The sequence below is a fragment of the Anoplolepis gracilipes genome, chromosome 1, assembly GCF_047496725.1.
Source record: "Anoplolepis gracilipes chromosome 1, ASM4749672v1, whole genome shotgun sequence".
NCBI classification, from domain to species: domain Eukaryota; kingdom Metazoa; phylum Arthropoda; class Insecta; order Hymenoptera; family Formicidae; genus Anoplolepis; species Anoplolepis gracilipes.
Window position 1 is genome coordinate 20,379,884 of NC_132970.1, and position 22,040 is coordinate 20,401,923.

General features: G+C 27.2%; 1 protein-coding gene across 4 annotated transcripts; it reads right to left on the reverse strand.

Moving 5' to 3' along the window:
• Nucleotides 1–1,011: 1,011 nt before the first annotated feature.
• LOC140666161 (thyrotropin-releasing hormone-degrading ectoenzyme-like) lies at nt 1,012–17,327 on the reverse strand. Of its 4 annotated transcripts, none has more exons than XM_072893055.1 (15): nt 17,193–17,327; nt 15,947–16,271; nt 14,605–14,745; nt 13,083–13,688; nt 10,951–11,412; nt 10,236–10,425; nt 10,021–10,168; nt 9,755–9,833; nt 9,158–9,543; nt 8,429–8,709; nt 6,228–6,418; nt 4,525–4,836; nt 4,364–4,433; nt 1,446–1,538; nt 1,012–1,299 (listed from the first exon to the last, which is right to left on the reverse strand). In XM_072893055.1, exons 4-15 carry the CDS (start codon nt 13,655–13,657, stop codon nt 1,174–1,176), a joined length of 2,913 nt encoding a protein of 970 aa, XP_072749156.1. In that variant the 5' UTR covers nt 13,658–13,688; nt 14,605–14,745; nt 15,947–16,271; nt 17,193–17,327; the 3' UTR covers nt 1,012–1,173. The 4 variants fall into 4 exon arrangements, 3 of the variants coding, with proteins under 3 accessions (XP_072749156.1, XP_072749147.1, XP_072749168.1); XM_072893046.1 differs by having other exon boundaries at nt 15,885–16,271; XR_012046724.1 differs by having other exon boundaries at nt 1,163–1,299; nt 1,446–1,533; nt 15,885–16,271.
• Between the last annotated feature and the right edge of the window lie 4,713 nt (nt 17,328–22,040).

Below are 22,040 nucleotides of genomic sequence, written 5' to 3' on the forward strand. Positions count from 1 at the left end.
TGTTCAGAGCTTTCCTCTCTAAGTCTTATAAAACTATGTCAGCTATAATAGGAGATAGTGGTGAGCCCATGGGAGTCCCAAATGTTTGTCTGTATATAACCTTGTTAAATGTGAAATACGTGCATAACTTTATATAAACAGATAACTTGTATCATTTTTTGACTAAATATAGTTTAATCTAAACATTACTAAGGAAGTAATTGTGGCTTATAAGGAAATAATTATGGCAAGTAACAACAACTTAAAAATATTAAAATTATAACTTAAAAATATTAAAATTACGAAAGTTGTACATGTAATTACAATATCCATATTATGATTGTTAAATAAGTAAACTAAAATTTTATAATTTTGTGTTGAAAAATATTTTAAAACAATATAATTTTGTAAAATATTTATTCGAGTATATATTTATTTCCGAATTTATATAACAAATAAATAAATTATTTGTATAGTAAAAATAATAAACTAGATAGGAGAGATATTAATATTATAAAAATGTTAAGAAATATTTTGATATTATAAGAATAGAATTGATTATAGAATTATGAGAATCTTTAAACAAAAGTAATAATATTAGATAATTTATAATAAATCGGAAAATGCACACATGAATACATATAAGGAAGTTTAACTATTAATATTAAAAATATAAATAAATATTATAAATTCTAAAACAATTTTTATGTTCGTATTATAACTATTAACTAATTAACTAAATATAAATTATGCGACAATATATGTATATTCAAAATCATATTAATAAAATATATTATATATAATATTATTGAACAGTTGTCATTGCTACATATTTATTGTTTTATTTATTATACACATATACACATAGACAATAATTAAAAGTAATTCATATAACAATATATTAAGAATAATATTAACAAAATATTATGCTTAATAATATTAAACTGTTATTATTGTTACATGTATATGTATATACATATATATAAATGTATATATATATATATGTGTGTGTGTGTGTGTGTGTGTGTGTATGTATATGTATATTATATATTTAAGTATAATAATTGTTTATATGATAATTTAATGATATTAAAATAATATTATATATATATATATATAATTTTTTTGCTGTAATTATGATTATTTACGATCAATTTCTTTTGAAAAGTTCTTAATATTTTAAGGAAAGAAGTACTATATCTTAAAATATTTCTTTATTTCCTTGATATCATATAAACGTTTGAGCAGTTTTTTGTCAGCATCCAACATCCATTCATTCACAAGATTTTTAAACTTGTAAAAACTAGCTTTAATAGTTGCCTAAATCAGATTATTTTAAGTTAATGTAATAATTTTCTGCCATATTAAAAGACTCACATAATTAAAGAACAAAATACTTGTGACATATTACAGATATAAATATTAATAGAAAACTGAATATAAATATAATTTTGAATAAAGTTTACCATATCAAGGAGAGTTACATTTTTCTGGTATATACGTTTAGCATTAGTTTTGTATGCTTCAATCTCAATGATTTTTTTCATGAAGTTCCTGATCTATGTAGAATAACTTTATCAATATTTATTGTCAATAAATAATAATTTCATTTAATAAAACTTTTTAATTTAACAAGAATGTGTAACGGAATAGTATTTCGGTAATTAAGCATAATAAAAACATAATATGAAAAACCCCTCTTAATTTTCGACACAAAATTATTTTTTAATATTTTGCCAAAATTTCTTTTATTTAAAATCATATGTATGTCTGTATATCATATATACATATATTTTATTTTAAATATATTGAAAACAATAAATAATTGTAATTATGCATATTAAAAGGTGACTTCAAAGATTTAAATGGCTTTGACATATATTATGATGTCACAGATTTTAATGATCTTAACGTATAGTGTTATGACCTTGAGTAATCAATAGGTTTTAGGCGGTACTTATTGTTTATTAAAAAGTTATAAAGAAAGCATTTTCACAAATTACAATAATTTTCAGATTTTAGGATACAGTTTTAAATTGTAAAAAATACTTATTAAGCTCGATAATCTAATTTTTTCCAGGTATGAGACCATCATTTTGACTCCTTGTACATTTGAGAAGTAAATATATGATGAGTGTTATAAACAAAAATATATGCAACATAATTCAATCTGTATATAACTGTTATACTTATATACGTTAATAATTTTGATCTCGCTTCGCGTAAACATTTCAAAACCCATGTGGAATCGTGCAGTAATAAATCTAGTTTTGCATTGAAAAGAGAGGTGACGTCGCAATAGAATTCGCTTTGCTAAGGATTTTGGAAAGCCATGTAGAAAAGTGTAATAAAATTTAGTATGGTTTATTTAGTCATGTGTGTGTAGTAAATACTATATACTAAAAACACATTTTATTAAATGTGTAAACATAGTGTCGAAAATTGCATAAAATTCGTTAAAATTGCTTATTCTTTTGCTTACAACTTTTTAATGAACAACGAGCGACGAATAAAACCTTTTGGACGTTATTCAGAGTCATGACTCTTACAACAGGTGTATGTCAAGGTTATTCAAATCTCTGAATATGCTCTTAATGTGCATAATTATCATTACAGTTGGACCTCTTATCCTACGACCCTCTTATGCTAGGAAACCTCTTATCATACGACAAAATATCCTTCCATGCTATGACCGCGAAAGGGGAATTATACCCCCACTCACAAATTTTTGTCGTAGGATCAGAGGTTTAAGGGGAAGATTCCGGACCGAAAATGTCGTAGGATAAGAGGTCCGACTGTATTTCTTATTTTCAATATACTTTTAATAAAATATTATATATATGTATATATAATATATATATAGATGTACTTATAGATATATAGATATACAGGGTGTCATAACTAATGAGCCAACGCTCGTGAACAGATAGAGTACAGTGAACTAAACAAAAAAGTATTAGGTCATTTTACGATTTTCGCAATAATTAATAAAATATTAATTAAAAACGCTTAGCGAACAATATTATACATATCTACAAGATGTCCGGTAATAATCGTCCCATCTCTCTAGGGCAGATCAAACTGAATATAAAAGTTCTGTATCATTTTTCGATTTTCGCAATAATTATTAAAATATTAATTAAAAACGCTCAGCGTATGAGCGCGCGTCGCATGTAGCGCTCAGCATACCCTGAGCGTTCTTAATTAATAGTTCAATAATTATTGCGCTAATCGTAAAATGATACAGGACTTTTATGTTCAGTTTGACTTGCTCTATCTGCCATAGAGAGGTGGAGCGATTATTACCGGACATTTTGTAGATATGTGTAATATTGTTTACAAAGCGTTTTTAATTAATATTTTAATAATTATTGCGAAAATCGCAAAATGACTTAATACTTTTTTGTTTAGTTTACTGTACTCTACCCACTCACGAGCGTTGGCTCATTAGTTATGAGACACCTTGTATAGATGTATAGGTAATAATTCTAAATGAAAGCAATAAATTTGAGAAGATAATACATATAAAATTAAAAGAGGTTTTTATACATATAAGCATATATTCCTCTCTGAGCAATTACATTCCTCTAAACAGAAAAGTGAAAATTAGGTTCTTATTTCTTTCCTCAAATTTTAAACAAGTTAAAAGAAATGAAATTTAATGGACATTTTTTACTACTAAAAAAAATACTTATATTTTTTTAATTCTGTCGTATTGTTATAAAAAAATAAACTTATGTTTTTTATTATTAAGCAATCCACATTCAATTTTTTATTAGGACTTTTTAACAGCCTAGAATGTCATCATTTAAAAATATACGTTAGAAAGCTTGATTTCTTTAGAAACTTTTTATTTGTTTTATCATTTTTGTAAAATCAATAACTCAAGTAAAAATTTTTTATGTAAATAAATAAATACAATATTATGCACAATTTCATTCTTTTATTTAATGACAGAAGAAAATTTTTTAAATATAATAAAAAATATCCTTTGTGCCAGTGGAAAATTTTCATCAAATTTCATTTTTTTAATTTGTCCAAAATTTAGGAAAAATAAGTAAAAACTTAATCTTTACCTCCCCTTTTAGAAGAGTGTAACTCTCAAGAAAGCGTTATAAGAATATATGGTTATATGAAAAATCATTATTATTTTTCAACAAAGAATTATCTTTTAAAGTATATGTGTTACAGACACTTTGTAAATCTTTAAATGCTAGCTTATAAAGATTCGGCGTTTCATAAAAAGGCTGAATTTTTTATAAAGAAAGTTGATTTTACAAAAGCCTGCAATATATATATATATATATATATATATATATACATGTATACGTTAGATGTAAATAAGCGTAATAATAAAAAAAATGACCGGATCTATAAAATTTACCTGTATTAATTGTTTTTCAGCATACACATGATTAATAATGACAATAAATATGGCAATTCCATTGACACCTCTATAAAACAACACATATAATTATTATACGTAATTAATTTTCGTAATTGTAAAAAGTATTTGTTCAAGAATAAAATATTTCTGGTTATTACCTTGGTTTTAAATTATCAAAATTTTCCAATATATTCAAAAACACATTATTGTGCTTTGCATGTTTTGCAATAATAAAAAAAAAACTCATCATATTTCTCTTGATTTGTGTTTTGTTATATATTTCATTATGTTTGAACATAATTGATTCTAAATATTCTTCCATAATTTCACTTGAAGCACAAGCTAAAAATTCTAAAAATCTATCATTATTATAATTTTTCGTTAAATGTTTCTTCGCATAGTGCCAATTCAGACTCTCTGTTAATATCAAACCTTTACAATATATCCACTCTTTCCACCATGGTAAAAGTCTACAACATTCAAAAATAAAAGTTTGATTAAACATATTTAGCGCTATAATATTGCATCTTGATTCAATAATTGAATTAAAACCAATCTTTAATTACGCTCGTAATCAAGTTTTTATAAATAATAAACAATAGTTAGGCCAATTAACGAGCACATTTAAACGGGTGTTATTTAAACAATCTTTATTATTATTCCGACTCAATCTCAGAACACTTTACATAAACGTTTCGGCTGTACGCAGCCTTCCTCAGTATTGAACGCGAACGCAAAATACAATAAGCATAAATCTTGATCATCTTAATGTTATGTTACATAGCAACCGCAACATTAAACTAACTTTTTTAAGAATTCATCGTACTACCTGACTAACATCTATCATAGAACCGAGTTAATTGACAATTTCTGAACTGTTCCAAAAAATATATATGCTTATGATCGTTATGATGTAAATACTCTGTTTTTTAAACATATTTTTATTCCTTGGGGTTGCCGGTGACCAATTGATCATTCACTAGTTGAGGGTGAGAATTACCGACCACCGACATGCAATCCGTGTGCTTGATTCCATTTTTTTTAATCATTTTTCCTGCATGTGTATTTTATTAACAAATGCCAGTTTTTCAATAACGTCGTTATATCAGCGTCCAGGTCTAATAATTATCACACCATTCACATTACCTTATTACTTCCCTAACATTGTAACATATGTCAAAAGTCTGAAACCATCTTCACTACTACACATTCCTCATAAGAGAGGTAGCCTGCTACCAACAATATCTCGGTAGGAACTGTTATTTTTTTAAAAAATATATTTTGTTATATACATAAGCGAAGGAGCAACCTTTCGCATGTTTACGCTCTATCCAGTAAATTGTAAATAATTCCGATTTTGTGGCCGGTGGTCGGTAATTCTCGCCCTCAACTGGTGAATGATCAATTGGTCACCGGCAACCCCAAAGAATAAAAATATGTTTAAAAAACAGAGTATTTACATCATAACGATCATAAGTATATATATTTTTTGGAACAGTTCAGAAATTGTCAATTAACTCGGACCTATGATAGATAGATGTTAGTCAGGTAGTACGATGGATTCTTAAAAAAGTTAGTTTAATGTTGCGGTTGTTATGTAACATAACATTAAGATGATCAAGATTTATGCTTTAGTGTAGTTATTGTATTTTGCGTTCGCGTTCAATACTGAGGAAGGCTGCGTACGTTTATGTAAAGGCCGAAACGTTTATGTAAAGTGTTCTGAGATTGAATCGGAATAATAATAAGGATTGTTTAAATAACACTCGTTTAAATGTGCTCGTTAGTTGGCCTAACTATTGTTTATTATCAATTATTTAATATGCAAATAATAATAAAAAACTGTAACAAGAAAAATTACTTATTTTTATCCGACGTGTATACAATAGGTATTATTTTTTTATAAGCTTGTATGTGGCAATTCGAGTCACCGAGAATACATAACCATTTAATGGCTTCTTGCCTTAAACATTTAGTAAGATCACTTTCCTCAGGATCTTCTTCGTATTTTATTTTCTCAAGTAGATTGGTCAATATATTTTTTATTTTCTCCTAAAAGTTATCCAAGTCAAATGATTATATCGGTTAACAGTAAGTGTGTAGCATTGAACATTCAATTACTCAACAAGTAGTTTGAAAGAGAAGCAGGCTGATCGAACAGCTACTGCAAAGTCCTAACATTACATCCCTTTATTTCTTCATGTAAAAAACAGTTAAAAAATTTGAATGTCTAGTTTTGTACAAACACGAGTGGAACTCTAATTTGTTGAAAAAGAAATAAATCTCGTTTTATCCTCAACATTATGCAATTAATGTATTAATTTTAATATCAAATTTATGTCACAGCGTCATATGTTAACGTAAAAAATTTAGGTTTATACGTACAAAAACTTTTTAAGTTACTAAAAAACGCTCGAGTAAACAGAATAAATGTATCTCACTTACTGAATCAATATGATTTAATTCAGTAAGTTACTTTTTAAAATTTCGGTGGCTTTCATAAACATTCTGAATACATATATTAGTATGTCTGTATGTGTGTATATGTGTATATATATATATATATATATACACAGTGCTTGACAAAAATCTGAGCTTAGATGGTTAAAAAAAGTTAAAAAAATTTTACAAAACGTTCAGTCAATTTTGCAATATGGTACACTCGACTTATTTTGTAATATAATTAAGTGACAATATGACATATATCTTTAACGCTCGAATTGGCATATCGCTGGACCAAAAGTAGACATTACTAGTGATATTTCAAACCGATAAAACTCTTATAATATATAAAGTATTTACATTAAATCGTTGTATTTATTTCATATCACAGCGTTATAAATTTCTTTATATCAAAATAGACACATTATTATAAAAGAAATTATACATATCTCTCTGTTCGTTAATACGGATAGCTTTAGTAAATAACCACTACACTCAAAATACAGTTTAATTTGAACCACAGACATAGCATGCGCGAACGAGAGAGAACGTGAGGGTACAGTTCAGATTTCAGTTTGTCTTTTTCTACGTTTAGCTTACTATCATTTGTCGAACGTTCACCATCTTTCTATACTTATTATACCTATAAGAAAAAGTCAGGTGAGTGTCTTTTCTTGCCGAAATTGAGCCAATGCCAAACAACCTTCAAAATGAGCCAATCTCAATCAAGTACTCTATCTTAAAACCTTTCTCTTGCCTAAAATAGCAACTTATACTAAGCCTTTTTTTTTACATATCTTTAATTTGAACTAATTTAATATATGTATATTTATTATGGTATATCTCTTTTGGTTTATAAGATAAAAGGAAACCACATTGAGATAATCTAACTCTAAAATGAGATATTCTATACATATTAAGATAATCTTAAGTCCGTACTAGCAACACATATATACACATACATCTTATTTTAATTTATTCTCTCCGTTCTAACAATTTTTTTATTTTTAATTATGGAATCAATTTTTCACAAAAAAGTTGTTTGGCTTCAAAGAGAATATGAGATAATGCAATTAGTTTGACCTTGGCTTGTACATTTAAAGTCAAACTAATGACACCATATCATATATACATATTATATACACAATATACATATACCTTTTCGAGCCAAACAACTTTTGTTTTTAACATCTTTTTCTACAATCCAAAATAAAAAAAATTAAAGGAGAACCTATATATTATGATACATATGCAAATATACAAAGTAAACTTTAATTTATTAATATCATCTGATACTCTTATAAAATTACCGATCTACTTTATATTACTATACATACGTTTCATTACTATACGTACATATAATTTTAAATTGAAATTTTAATAGAAAATTACTTTAAATATGAGAAAAATAATTACTCAAAAATCTTATGTATGTCTAACAATTATAATATAAACCTGAAATAAAAACTTTTCTTAAATAAAAAAGATTTTACTATATCTTAAATAAGAGTACAGAAAAACTATTTGAATCTTTTTAGCCCCATATATTTTATTTTCTTGGAAAATATGACATAAAATAATTTAAAAATTCTTTTACTGTTTAATACTATTATTATTTACCTTAACATTTTGGATTCCTTCATCTGGAAATGGAATGATGCTCGACATGTGTTCAAAAGCTTTTATCATAGGATACCATGCTATATAATTTGTCTCATGTCCAAGATAGCTCGTCAAGTTCCAGAATACGGAAGAATTGAGTTGGCCATTTATCAGAAAATAAAATGCATCGTCGATGATTTTAGCACGATTAAGAACATGTATTTTTGTATATTCTGTAGAGTTCAAATATTCTGCAATTTTTCGCCAGTTTTCAGGATCGTAATTAACGCGATAGTATCCTGTAGTAAATAATTTTTATATTAGATGTTCACTTAATTGAGTTATTAAATTTATTAAAAAATATTTATAATTATCTGCATTTTAAATATTTGAGTAATTCCAAGTATTACAAAAAGAAAGACAAATTATAATAATTAAGACAAACATTATTTTAGAGTGATATTTGTTGTAATATTGCGAAGAATAAAACCCTATAAGAAATTATAAATCTATTTATATTTATTTTAGCTTAAATAATAATATGTGCAAAATTGAATTTATTTCACGTTAATCAATAGTAAAATGCAGGGAATACGTCATACGATATTTTTTAAAATATTATATAATGTTACTATGTATGATTCATATATTGCATAATGTTATTTAAAAAAAATATAGTTAATATTATATAATGGTTTAATACTTTAATTATGTAAAAATATAATAAATTAGTTAATCAATATTTACCAACTTGTCGTAAATTGAATATTACCCAACCATTATCTTTTACAGAAACTTGGTAAGCTGGCCGGGACGACGACAAAACCATTACTCTTTCGTCGTAAAGCGGCATTCTAAGGTCCCCACAATTTGGATTATTCTGGGAGGCATAAGTTACAAATACCCAGAAAGCGTATTGTTTAAGTATTTCATAATTTTCTATTGTTACATTATATACATTTTCATTATTCGAGAAATCTCTCGTTATTTTCAACACAGGATAATTTATAGTTTTCATCCAATCATTTATTATTGTTGAAGGAGGCATTATTTCTTTCTCAAAATATAATTTGTTTAAAATATTCTGCATGGTGAGCCATAAACTTTGGAGAAGACTCTGCGACTTAAACTCACTATATTAGTTAAAATTTGGCATTATTGACACAGTAAAAGCGGTACTGACCGTAAATTACGTATAAAAAAATATCAAAGTGTTATTTAATTTATACACTTTATACAGCTTACATAATTGCAGTATTTGATATTTAATATGCTAGATTCTATAATGTATAAGTAAATAATATATTAAAATGGTATATACAATATATTTCATAATATACTCACATACTTAAATATTCATATACCTTCCGTTGAAACATTTTATCGGTAATTACATACTGCAGCATGCGTAATATTAAGGGCGCTACAATTCATATGATACAATGTGATTTATATATAAGTTCGTTTTGAAGTCTTTCAACTACATTTTTCATAAATTTTTTAATTTTAGTATACTAATATATATATATATATATATATATATATATATACTTATATTGAAATATATTTATTGACTTGATTTATTCAAACAAATTTATTGATTTTTTTACCTTTAAAGTAACGGTAAAAAGAAGAAAATGCATTATTTTCGGAAAAATTGGCTTCCTTTATCAGAGACTGATTGTGAGTCTCTAAACGAAGTGATTCATAGTAAACCTGAACTACAAATAAATCCATCATTTCGGAATTTTTGTAACCCTAAAGAAGAAAGATTAAATATAATTGATAAATTAAGAATATTACTAAAAAAATATTAAAAAATTACCTCGATAGAATTGATAGCATAAAGTCCATACAATGTAGTAAGACCATCTATTAACCATAACTCAGATGACCAAAATGGGTTTATTATATCAGCAAACCATTGATATGCCATTTTGCGCCCTATCAATCGTGCTATATTTATTTTATGCGCAACAGAATGCAGATTTTTATCGTAAATAATATCTGTTTCACTAAAAAATATAAAAATTAAATTTGCAAGAGCTTAGTAATTATATAAATTTGGCCAAATAATAATTTTGACATATTTTCTGATTTAAAATTAAAAATATCTTCTAAACGGATAATATAATCGATATGGTATAATTGTATATTGTTTTGTATATTGTTTTTTACCGATTATATCAAAATTGTGACATAAATTATTGTCATATACGTGATATACATATGCATATATGATGTATTGAAGTCAACCTATAATTATATATATATATATATATTGATTATATAAAAATTATAACATAATTATTGTCATATACGTGATATACATATGATTGAAATCAACTTATAATTAGTTATAAAAATATATGTATAATAATGTACATGTATAAAAATTCTACATTAAAACAATTATATTTTAACGTATGTATTTCTAAATTTTAATTTTATATTTTTAATTTAGTTTAATTATTTCTAATTTTGCTTCATATATAAATTGTACTTAAATAAATTGATATTTTTTCTAATTTTTGAATTACCTATTTAACAGAAGACCCCAGTTCTCATTGTCATATGGCAAACTATGGATTGCAACAAATTGCACTTTTGGTATTTTCAATTCTTTCCATTCATGTTCAAATTTTGTCATTGCTTTGGTTGCTATCATTTCAGCAAATTCCATATGATCTAAGTCGGGTCTACGCCATATAATGATTCTAGATTTGTTCGTTTCAAATTTAATGACATTTGTTGACGATATTACAACCGTCACGATATAAGTGGACATTGGAGGAGTAGTATTAAAGCATGTCCACTTCATATATGTTTCGGTATACATTTCATCTTTGCATGTTTCCTCTTTTTGTGTCGGCATATTTGAAAAAACTTGGTATGTGCGATGATGCTTTATGGAAATGTTGAAAGTGGCCTTGATTGTCGGTTTGTCCCAGCATGGAAACAATCGTCGGGTTCCAGTCGCCTGAAAATGTATTCGGTCCGACCTACGACATTTTAATAATATTGATTTAAATAACGATGATTTTTAATAATCAATAGCATTATATATACAGTGTGTCTGTCCGTAAATGTCCAAACAAATATCGCAATTGTTTAAAGTTAGAAGATAGTTGAAAAAGAAGAATTTACACTTTAAGTCTGCTACAAAGTGAATATAAAAATATTTTGTTTATTTGTGACTTTTTCGAGTTATAAAAGTCATTTTCATTTTTTTAGCTATCTTAATTTTTTGATATAATAAATTATTCGCAATATAAACTTTTTTAGTTCAATTATACATAAACTATAAAATATTTATTTTTCGATTATCTAGCCTCTATATTTACAAAGAACCCTTCTTATTCAATCGCTTATAATTCAAGTTATTGAATTGATGTCTCAATATTTTCGCTAAGGGAAAATTATCTCTAACATAATTAAAGAATTATGGCTCACATAAAACATTTATAGTTACGATTCGCCTTGTTATATATATAAACAGGATAGGCCATTTTAATCTATGCACTGTAATATCTCAAAATCCACAAGTTTAAGACAAAGTTGCCTGAGACAAAAGTTGTACGGTTTCGAGGAGAACATAAAATGGTACCATTGGTTTGATTAGTCGTTTGAAAGTCACGTAAAGATCATCTTTAATTTCTTAAATGGAACCTATTTTTCATTACATATTCTTGTAGCTTATTTCAAAAGCTTTTCAAAACACTAGAATATAATATTTTTTTATTAAATACTTTTCGAGTTATAAGACTTCAAAATTGCAATATTTTGACATAAAATACAAGATATCTTGTAAAATATTAATTTTTAAATTATCTTACCCTAAACAAATTAAAACACATAATTATGTTAAAGTAAAAATGTGTAACTGCTAGTTACAAATTCAGATTTTTTCTTAAAGATAACTATGTGTTTTAATTACGCCAATTGATTTGTCTCATTATTCTGTGCATAAAAGTATTAGTGTAAGATAATTTAAAAATAAATATTTTACGAGATATCTTGTATTTTATGTCAAAATATTGCAATTTTAAAGTCTTATAACTCGAAAAGTATTTAATGAAAAAATATTATATTATAGTGTTTTGGAAAGCTTTTGAGGTAAGCTACAAGAATATGTAATGAAAAATAGGTTCCATTTAAGAAATTAAAGATGACCTTTACATGACCTTCAAATAACTCTTCAAGATCAAACCAATAGTACCGTCTTATGACCCCCTCGAAACCATACAAATTTTGTATGAAACATTTCTATCTTAAACTTATGGATTTTGAGATATTATAGTGCATAGATGAAAATGGCCTACCCTGTATATACAGCACACGCGCGTATAAAGGTACAGAAATATTTTATATTTTATTTCATACACATAATAAAACGACATAAAGTATAAATTATTACATTTCCATCTAAATTATTGAACTTTCCATGATATATTTTTTTTATTTATATATTTCACGTATTTAATAATAAATAGGATTAATTAACAATTCAAACATAGTATAAAATGTTATGATGACATTTTTGAGTAATATAAAATGAAATAGAGATAGTGATGTATAGTATTATATAATTAAATATTATAAAAAAAAAATCAAAGATGCGAGAGCAACAATGATAAAAATTTATATTAATTGTACTCTTAATATTACTCACATCATGAATGATTTTCTCCTTTTGACTATAGTCTTCAAAGAAGTAATAATGTTTTCCGTGTTATCAATTGCAGTGACAAATTTTGTACTTAGTCTGTAACGTCCACTAGATAAAGTTTTCTTGAAATAAAAAAAGCAAATTTGTTTTGCAGCATCACATCTAGTATCTGACACTGAATATATAACATCAATATCAATATTTTGTGAATCTTTTCTATATATGGTTGAACTTGTCAACTCTCCAGATAAAAGAAGTATTAATGTCGGTGAATTTAAACCTATTTTTGTAAATGAACCGGAAATATCGATAATGGCACTTAATTCGCCGTAGAAAACAAAGTTGCCTTTTGTTTGATACTCTTCTATATCTGTTTTATAGATATCATATTTTAATATTTCATATTCCTTGTCTTCCTTGAAATATGGTATTAACTTGACGTCGTAATGCACTGGTGTTATATCATCAAAGTAATAAGTAAATTCAATCGATGAGTTTCCCGTATTTTCATTAATTGAAAATGTTATTATGGTGCCAAATATAAGACCGCTATAAAATAACAGTCTTAGAAATGCCATGTCAATTTTTAGGTATCTGTAACAACTGTTCCTGTTGAAAGAAAGATAAATATAAAATAAAATTTAAATAATAAACTTTACTGCAAATAAATTTATAAAGTATTTTCTAAAATTATTTTTCTTGAGTAATTAGAAATTTTATTCGTGATGAATAACAGACCGATCTACGTACATGAACAAGCTATTTTCAAAAGATGATTATATTTTTAGTAAACTAGCAACGAATAATCAACGGAATAGTCAACAGAAAATTAAATTTTTATCGACTTTTTGGTATGTCTCTTCAGGCATGTGTAAATACAAACATATATATGCGCGCGCGCGCGTGAACGTATGTGTATGTGTGTGTGCGCGCCATAAGATCAAAGACAATTTGAATGTTTTTATATGTATTATATATAATACACATTTTTTTTAGTGACGAGAAAAACATTTATTGTTTGTTCATTATTCGTTTAAATAAATATATCCAATCAGTAATTGATTTTAAAGTAGCCTTGCAAATTAATATTAATATTACGAAAAGATATAAAACAAACATGTGTACGGTATTAACATTGTAATTACTTAATTTTTTTTATCCAGTTACAAATATATGGATTAAATATTTAAAAAATTTTTAAATTATTTTTCTTTTAATTCTTAAATTTCTAATTCAAAGACATTTTAAAACAATACTATAATACATAAAATTAGTGTTTTTGTCAAATACCCAATATATGTATATAAAATTAAAAAAGAAATATAGTTTTTTGAAAAAAGAAAGAAAAAGAAATAAAAGAAATTAATAAAATGTTCAACAATTTAACAATTTTGAAAATAATTTTTAAAGGAAACATAATCTTATTTTATGTGTTCATATTTTAGTACTATTTAGATTGCGTTTTATATATCTTCTACGTACTTTAAAGAGAAAGTTATATAATATTCTGTTTCTAGAGACTCACCTTGTATAGTAAAAATGCTATGTTATTTCTAATACAATTCCTTTTCTTCTCAGAACTAATTAAAGTTGATACTTTATCACCGTGAACCGTTAATTTGTACTATCGTAATCTTAACGTTTCCGACGAAGAGGTAATCGAAAACTGGCAATGTCGAGGTAAGAGACATCATAATAAATATATATATAAATACAAACATATTTACAAGTTATATAAGGTCATCATATCTTACAAAATTTACATTTAGAATTATATTTATGATATTTTACTTAATATTTAAGATATTTTAAGATTCATTGAATATCCTAATTTTTGATATTTATTTATTTATTATATATTTTGTTAATTTCATATACGATTTAATAAGCAATATAGAGAAATAAGTATTTATGTTTTCCTACATCTATAAATAATAATTATTAATCTTTACATGTTGAGAATTAAAGCATTTCTATATCATTCTATTCATTCTATATCAACGTACTTTCATATATTTATTTTTTATGTAATACGTAAATAATATATTATAATTATTCTATTTAATATAATATGTTAAAGTCATTTAAATTATGTTAAAATGCTTTATATTTATTTCAATCATATATAATAATTATAAAAGTTAAGTATTCATTAATTATACAAACATTTTTTTAACAACGAGAGAAAATAAACATTTATTGATTCTTTTTTCGTTTTGAATAGGTACATTGAATCAATATTTGAATTAATCCAAATCATTGATTATGTGCCATTACGAAAAAATATATAGAATAAATGTGTGCACAATATTAAAAATTGTAATTTTTAACCTTGTAATTGTATTATTTAATTTTCTATTATTCATTTAAAAATATATAAATTAAATATAAAAAATATTAGAAAAGTTTCCGTTCTTTAATCTTTAAATTTTTAATTTAAAGACATTTTATAACAATATGTAATATTAAAATAAATGAAATTAACGTTCTTGTCAAATGTACACTGTATGTATGAAAATTTAGAAAATTATATAGGTTTATAAAAAAAAGAAAAACAAAAGAAATAGAAGAAATTAAGAAAATATCAACAATTTTGAAAATGATAACTTAAAAAGAATTAAGATAAAGATTAAGATTTATTAGAAATTAAGATACTTATCGTGTGAGTTCATACTTCAGTACTATTTAAATTTTACTGTATATATCTTTTATATATTTAAAAAAAAATACATTATATTTTATTTCTAATGATTCATCTTGTATATACAAATGTTATGTTATTTATAATACAATTTCTTTTCTTACGAGAATTAGTTGCAGTTGACACTGCGGTTACCACACACTGCAAACCGTTAATATCGTTATACCTATTGTTATATCTATGTCGTAGGCAAATGGTTATTTTAGGAAAATATCTTTTGACTAGGCAATTGGTTATCTGGCTGTACTGTCAGCCTTGGTAGTTTCTGCGCTCTCAAGTTTTGTTATATTTTTTTATGGGGACGGGATGAAGCCCCGTCCCCCTATGCTTAACAACAACGCTTATCATCAAAGTAATAAGTAAATTCAATCGATGAGTTTCCCGTATTTTCATTAATTGAAAATGTTATTATGGTGCCAAATATAAGACCGCCATAAAATAACAGTCTTAGAAGCGCCATGTCAACTTTTAGGTATCTGTAGCAACTGTTCCTGTTAAAAGAAAGACATATATAAAATAAAATTTAGATAATAAACTTTACTGCAAACAAATTTATAAAGTATTTTTTAAAATTAGCTTTTCTGAGTAATTAGAAATTTTATCCGTGATGAATGGCAGATCGACCTACGTACATGCTATTTCCAAAAGATGATTATATTTTTAGTAAACAAGCAACGAATAATCAACGGAATAGTCAACAGAAAATTAAATTTTTTTCGACTTTTTTGGTAAGTGTTTTCAAACACGAATAAACACATACATATATGTGCGCGCGCGTGTGTATGTGTATGTGTGTGTGCGCGCAACTAGATCAAAAACAATTTGTATGTTTTTGTATTTATTATATATTATACACATTTTTTTAGTGACGAGATAAACGTTTACCGTTTGTTCATTATTCGTTTAAATGGATATATCAAATCAATAATCGATTTTAAAGTAACCTTGCAAATTATTATTGATATTATGAAAAGATACAGACTAAACATATGCACGGTATTATATAAACATGATAATTTTTAACATTGTAAATGTATTATTTAATTTTCTATTATTAATTTAAAAATATATATGAACTAAATATAAAAAATATTTTTTAAATACTTTCCTTTTTTAATCTTTTCTTTAATCCAAAGACATTCTATAACAATATTATAATAAAAAAGATTTATGTTTTTGTCAGAATATATGTACATAAAACTTAAGAATATGTATAAGTTTTTTAAAAAATAAAAAAAAAGAAATGAAAAAATTAATAAAATGATCAACAATTTAACAATTTTGAAAATAATTTTTAAAGGAAATATATCCTTATCGTGTGTGTTCATATTTTAGTACAATTTAAATTACGTCTTATCTTTTACGTATCTTTATAGAAGAAGTTATATAATATTCTGATTTTAGCGCCTTACCTTGTATATAGTAAAAATGCTATGTTAATTATAATACAATTCCTTTTCTTCTCAGAACTAGTTAAAGTTGATACTTTATCACCGCGAACCGTTAATCTGTACTATCGTAATCTTAACGTTTCAAGAGGTAATCGAAAACTGGCAATGTCGATGTAAAAGACATCATAATAAATAAATATAGAAATACAAATTTAATATATAGAAATACATATTTACAAGTTATATAAGGTCATCATATCCTACAAATTTTAAATTTAGAATTATATTTATGATATTTTATTTAATATTTATGATATTTTAAGATTCATTGAACATCCTAATTTTTGATATTTATTTATGTATTATATATTTTGTTAATTTCATATAGGATTTAATAAGCAATATAGCAAAATAAGTATGTATGTTTTCCTATATCTATAAATAATAATTGTTAATCTTTACATGTGGAGAATTAAAGCATTTCCATATCAACGTACTTTCATATATTTATTTTTTATGTAATACGTAAATAATATATTATAATTATTCTAATTAATATAATATGTTAAAGTTATTTTAATCATGTTAAAATGCTTTATATTTATTTCCATCATCTATTAATTATAAAAGTGAAATATTCATTAATCATACATTTTTTTAACGACGAGAGAAAATAAACATTTATCGTTTCTTCTTTACTCGTCTTGAATAGATACATTGAATCAATATTTGAATTAATCTTGCAAATCATTGATTATTATATGCTATTAAAATAATATATAGAATAAATGTGTGCACAATAGTAAAAATTGTAATTTTTTACATTATAATTGTATTATTTAATTTTCTATTATTCTTTTAAAGATATATGAACTAAATATAAAAAATATTTAAAAAATTTCCGTTCTTTAATCTTTAAATTCTTAATTCAAAGACATTTTGTAACAATATGCAATATTATAATAAATGTAATTAACGTTCTTGTCAGATGCACACTGTATGTATGAAAATTTAGAGAATTATATAGGTTTATAAAAAAAAAAGAAAAACAAAAAAAATAAAAGAAATTAATAAAATGTCAACAATTTTGAAAATGATAACTTAAAAGGAATTAAGATAAAGATTAAAATTTATTAGAAATTAATATCTCCACAAAGAAACCTTACAAAGGTAAAAAAATACGCCAAAACAAAAAGATATTGAAATCAATAGTCAACTAATCGCCAAATAGATCAAAGTAATTCAGTAAGGATTTATTGAAATAGTACTTATCATAAAATTAATCTTGCAATTATAGAAATATTATAAGTATTCTCCTTATAAAATTAAACCGTATTTAATTTTTATTATCAGGAGAATTCAATACTAAAAGAATTAAAATTAAAATAATAGACAAAAAGATTTTGGCGTGACCAGATCGCAGACTAACTATTAAGACTTATATATTTTGATTAACATTTGGAAAAGTAGAAGAAGAAGGAAGAGAAAGTTGCAAGACCCAGGGACCGCAGTTTGGGCGAAGCCGTTCAACATGTCATGGCAGCTCTCTTTTTCGATCCGTCTGTCTTTTAACTCTCGAATGATCATAATGCATCCAGTAAGCGTGACAACGATTACGTTATTAAAGTTTTTACGACGACTTTTGAGAAACGGCAATTGCTCTTCTGGTGTCACGTCTCGATTAATTGAAACACGAACGCCAGGAAAGTATGTAATTGGGCATTGAAAATTGTCTGCAATCTGGTCACGCTAAAATTTGTTTGTCTATTATTTTAATTTTAATTCTTTTAGTATCGAATTCTTCTGATAATAAAAATTAAATACGTTTTAATTTTATAAGGAGAATACTTATAATATTTCTATAATTGCAAGATTAATTTTATGATAAGTATTATTTCAACAAATCCTCACAAATTAATTTGCTTTGATGTATTTGGCGATTAGTTGACTATTGATTTCAATATATTTTTGTTTTGGTGTATTTTTTTACCTTTGTAAGTTTTTTGTGGAGATATATCATTTTTACTATTAATTGTTGAGAGTGTAATTTGTAAGAACAAACCTTTTTCGTGAAATTTTTGACGGATACAGGCACGTGTATGTAAGCACGAAGACCTCCCGTGGAGGGCTCGACGACTGATAAAAATGTCTCTACTTGATTCCGCTTCTCTGCGAGAGAAGCTTATTCCTCGCTTCTCTCCTCGCACGTCCGCCTTTATCTCGTCTTATTTGGTACGGACGAATGGCGAGGGACGCACGGGATTACTGCGTTGCTGCCCGTCGAGAGACGCGTCCCGAGTGCGGTAGGTACCCCACAAGAGTCAGTTCACCGGATGATAAAATGACGAGGGATGAGACCGGACCGCATGTGATGTGCGGACACTATCCTCGTTATGCTCGCGAGCAGCATACGCCGCATCAGTGAATGATGAGTCCCACGGAATTTCAGTACAGGAATCTGTGAGTTTTCAGAGTAACCTGCACGCAGAGAAATTGCAGAAATTAATTTTCCTCAGTTATAAATTCGGTTATAAACATTAAGCATAATGACTGTAATAGCAAAATTAAATATATACATGTATATAAAGATACTTGAAAAAGCTTAACATTTTTAAATTGGAATTGTTCTACATAATTTAAATAATTAAATTATATACGTATGTGTGCGCGGAGAGACATTATTAATTTTAAACACAACCGATTTTTAGAGATATCTTTCTGAAATGCTAATTAAAATGATGGAATTTGCGCGAAACTCGTAGACGAAAGTTCGCTTCGCCGTGTCTCGACGCAGTCGTCGTCGACGTCATTCTCGAAGTAACGCTGAGAATAATTTATGTAATTCATTCGGTTAATATCGGCGCGCCGTGTCGTAAAGCGTCTGCATAACCAATTTGGCACTAAAGACCTCGGCACGAGGGCCCTTTAAGGCCCCTCTCGCGGTGGGCAGCGCCATAACATTACGGGTTACGAGTCACCCCGCGTTCCTCGGCGTTCACATTCACGTCGCAGTCATCTTCGTCGTCGCCAGTCGGTTTTTTCCTCTTCTCCTCTCTTACGCGATGTTTCGTTGCCCGGCGCGTTCCCCCTTTTTTCCAACCACTACCTTTTTCTTCGCGTTCATCCCGGCGTCAGGTGGAGAGGCTGCGCCGATAGCGGATGATATTAGCATGGTAACTGGTGGCCCCAGCAGGCGTCTTATTAAATTTGTACCATAAGTAATATCGGGATGCGGCCCGGGGCCGTTTCAATTTGCCGGCTTGGAAATTTAAGGCTCACCCCAGGGCCCGTCCCGCTTGTTGCCGCGAGTGCTACCACGTCGCCACACTACGGATGATGCATTGCGATTACTCTATCGTAATCACAAATTCACCGCGAAGATCAAAGGATGTAGATTTTCGCAACGCTTTTTTTCATAGTCGCTCCAAGTCGCGTGAACTTCGACGATATTTTACTTTACTTTACTAGAGACCCCTCGCAGTCGAGTCTCGCGCGGCAGTTTCAGGAATTCGCTAATTACCAGGCGAAATACACAGCTAAGAGCGAGCAGGTGGAACTTCCTTTACGAGCGCAATCGACCGCAACGTCTCTTTTCACAAATCTCAAACTATACTCAAGGTCGCAATGAGTGGAAAACGTGAGTGTGTCTCGCGATCGATTTTTTCAATCGTACTTCGTAGCTATCTGGAATGTGTAAATTGCTAACAAGGCTGCCCCTGAGACGCTAATTTTGCGCTCACGTCTGAACACGGTAGATTCACATATCAGTGTGTTTATCGCATTCCGTGAATTAAATATCATCGCTCGGATACAATACTGTAGTACACTTTATTGCTGTAAGGATCGCGCCGATGGTGTCGCGGAACCAGTCGCATCGTTACCGGCGTTATGAGATTCGCGTTTTCTGAAGAACATATTTCTATAACATAAAATTGACACTTTATTTATAATTATAATTGAATGAACGTATATTTATAATATTTATGGATATGATATCTAAAATAATAAAGGCTAGTTAATATAATAAAAAGAAGGTACATTCTTGATTTACATGTTACATAATTCTATAATTAAAACGTTTATTCACACTTTGGTGCATTCGTATGCGCTGAATAAATGTTAATTTAATGTTTCATCAATAAATGATGCTCGTGTCGAATATTTACAACAATGCCGAGGTATCTATATCGATGATACAGCGTGAAAGAAAAGATACGAAACGAAATGACATAATAAGATATCGGGCTCAACGGTACCATGCCGCTAATGATTACAAATGACTGTGCCGATGTACTAAAAAGATGGCCTCATGATCGATCGACAAGAAGAATATCACTCGATTCGATTTGGAACTTGCCGATGTCACCGATTTCTCGGTTAACTTTTCTCTCGTATGAGATTCGATTAGCTCGTTGGAGGTTCTCTTGTTTGACAGCATATACACGTAAACGTTGAAAAGAATTAAATATAGGACATTCAGCTAGTAATTTAAAATTAAAGAGAAAGAGAAAGAGAGAGGTAAAGCTGAATGAGAAGTAATTTTATGATTTTTTGAGAGTCCATAGGCTTTCCACTCTTCCCGATTATCGCAGATATTACGCTCCAAGATTTGGAAGCTAGAACTTTTCGCGGCTCTCCCTGTTAATCTTTTCTTTTTTATGTAAAATATGTTGATGATGTTGCGTTGACGACTCCTCTCTCGACTTGATACGATTTTAAATACGTTCAATTCTTACCATTCTAAGTTATAATTTACTGTTGAGGAGGCAGTTGACAACCAGCTAAATTTCCTTGACGTCACAATCATTTTAAACAATAGAGTAATAGAGTTTAACTGGTTTCATAAATCTACTTTCTCTGCGAGATATT

Bases quoted from the DNA above. Each gene is read 5' to 3' on its own strand.
- LOC140666161 (XM_072893055.1), bottom strand. From the start codon at position 13,657: ATGGCATTTCTAAGACTGTTATTTTATAGCGGTCTTATATTTGGCACC. The intron at 4,837-6,227 runs GTAATTTTTCTT...TGAATGTTGTAG, and splicing joins TACACGTCGGATAAAAATAA to ACTTTTACCATGGTGGAAAG. The intron at 4,434-4,524 runs GTAATAACCAGA...GTTGTTTTATAG, and splicing joins TTTGATAATTTAAAACCAAG to AGGTGTCAATGGAATTGCCA.